The sequence below is a fragment of the Malurus melanocephalus genome, unplaced genomic scaffold (assembly GCF_030028575.1).
Source record: "Malurus melanocephalus ecotype Western Australia unplaced genomic scaffold, MMel_1.1 scaffold_199, whole genome shotgun sequence".
In the NCBI taxonomy this organism is placed as follows: Eukaryota; Metazoa; Chordata; class Aves; order Passeriformes; family Maluridae; genus Malurus; species Malurus melanocephalus.
Window position 1 is genome coordinate 529,187 of NW_026623431.1, and position 2,408 is coordinate 531,594.

Sequence of the window (2,408 nt, forward strand, 5' to 3'; positions counted from 1 at the left end):
CTATTAGTGGGAATATGGAAAACCAGGTTCCTTTTGTATTAAATTCTRTAAAATACATTTTCAAAGAGGAGATATTTTGCTGTATTTTTTGGGTACATGGGAACATGYCACTCTGAACAATATTTTGTAAGTAGYATTGGAAATYGGTTATTGCTTCAAAAGCAATGGACTCTTCTGAACTAGATGGTTGTGCTAAGCAAAGTATCTTAAGAGAAATAGAAGATTATGTTGGGAACATTCATAATGGAGAAAACCACCTCAGAACAAAACAAAACCATGCAAAGAATAAATGATGAMCTATTAAAAATCCATAAATACTTCATGTGCTTCTTTTTTTATTAGCTGCTAATAATGACTACATTACACAAATGTTTTCCTGATGGAGAAAGAACTAAGTGCCCATGAAGGCATCTCTGCAATAATTTACTATTGAACTCTGTTCATTTTGTTCAAAAACTGACCGCATTTTTGTATCATGGAAAAAAAAAAATAAAGGTGGTAATAATTCATGGAAACTGCTAACTCAGGAGAGCCCAATTAAAAGTCTTCAAAGGCAGAAGCATGGATATCTTTTTACCTTAGGGTATCTAGACAAGAATAACAGCCTGCTTTCACTCTGGAGTATTTCTCAGTGAGTTACCTCAAGGTTTACARCGCCAATTGTGCGTGATTGAGACTTGACCTGGGGGGACGCATGGGGGATTCTTTCTCTCTTGTTTGTTTACATGGCATGACCTATGGTAAAAGTCTGAAATTTTATATCAGTACAAGGAAATGACAGCTATGGCTGCACAGTACACAAATGGTAAATAATCTGTCCCATTCCCTGCACAAACAATGGAATGTCATAAACCACACCTCATCAAGCTTTGCCAGGGAATGGGGAATTGTAATCTTGTCTTAAATGCAAGTAAAGATGTATTCATCCTTTTAAGCTTTTTACATGCATTTAGACTTTCCCCCCTACTACCAAAACAATACAAATATCTCCATGTGCCCTGGACATATAGTGCAGAACAYACATGTTTTTTGACTTGTTGTGAAATCCAGGAAGTCAAAACATTGTGAGTCTATTAAGGCACAATCACTTCCTAATAAAATACATTGGGAAATTCTGTGGAAGAAACACACTCAAAATTAGGCACACATTGTCCAGATAAGCAGCAACATCTATCTCATAAGTAACATTAAAAACATTTCTATGTGAATATACTACTTATACTGTTAATATCTGCTTTCTAAGAGTGCTGTGTTCTCTCTGCTTCAAGACTCAAAGATATTCTAACTGAAATGCATTCACAYAATTCCAGTTAAATACAGTCTACATTGGAAAACGACATTAAAATGCATAAAGAGCAAAGAAACACCACATTTTAGGCAAACTTTTCCATTGCCTTCCAAAACTTTACAAGAGACACTTTCTTGTGACATTTTATCTAGGCAGGGAGTAGAAACAAAGAGTAATACCACAAGCAGAAAACCAAAAAGTTTCAGAAAGTAAAGGTGATGGAAGAAGACATCACCATTTAAAACAGGCAGGTGGGCAAAGAGACGGTAAGCAAAACCGCTGGCATCCATCTCCAAAACGATGCCCATTCACAAATGCAGGTAGGAAGTTACCTGCCATGTGCTTAAGCCCCAGCTGACGAAGTGCTAGACTTGAGCCTGTGCCTAAAAGCAGCCACCCACGCTCTCGGTGTGGATGGATGGCTGGACAAAGGCGGGMTCTCCCGCTGCTCCCCGGGCAGCGCACCCGCAGCCGGCAGCCCGCGGCAGAGCAGCGCCCGCGGCTCCGCACGGAGCGGGACCGCGCCCGGGCACAGCGGAGGCGGCACCGTGCCCGGAGMGGGGCCGGGCGGGGCGCGGCTCGGTACCGCGGACAGCTCCGCACTCACCGTCCTCGTTCTCGTCGAAGACGGGCGCCCTGTGGGAGTGGCCGCCCCCCATGTTAGTCCGCGGCCGGCTCCGCATCCCCCGCCGCCAGCATCCCGCGGGGCGCGCCGGCGGCACCCCGCAAACGGGGCAGCTGCCCGCCCGCCGCCGGCCCGGCCCGGCCCCAGCCCCGGCCGGGGGAGCCTCCGCAGGGCTAGCAGTCACCCTGCGACATGAAAGCGATCCGCCTGCCCCTGGCAGAGAGCGCTGCTGGCTGGCGCGCACCGACTTGGCCCTTCTCTCATCGCGGAGGGGCAGGGGAGGGAGGGAGTTAGGGGAGGAGGGAGGGATGGAAGGGGGGAGGGAGGAGGCGGAGGTCCTGCTGCTGGTGCCTTTTGGTAAGCGGTAAAAGCTGGATCTACCTGGATCCTCGCGGATCCTCCCTCCTCCGCTTTTCCTCCTCCCAGACCTCCACTGGGGACCGCGGAGCCCCCGCTCCTGCTCCGGCAGCGGGGCTGGCCCCGCGCCCTGCCCAC

General features: G+C 48.2%; 1 protein-coding gene across 1 annotated transcript in view; it reads right to left on the minus strand.

The window, feature by feature from the left end:
• The window catches only part of STK32B (serine/threonine kinase 32B), a 157,334-nt gene extending 155,102 nt beyond the window's left edge, over positions 1–2,232 (minus strand). Inside the window, exon 1 of the mRNA XM_057373493.1 lies at positions 1,896–2,232. Coding sequence (XP_057229476.1) covers positions 1,896–1,971 — 76 coding nt within the window. The 5' untranslated portion in view covers positions 1,972–2,232. The remainder of the gene's footprint in view (positions 1–1,895) is intronic.
• Positions 2,233–2,408: the final 176 nt, after the last annotated feature.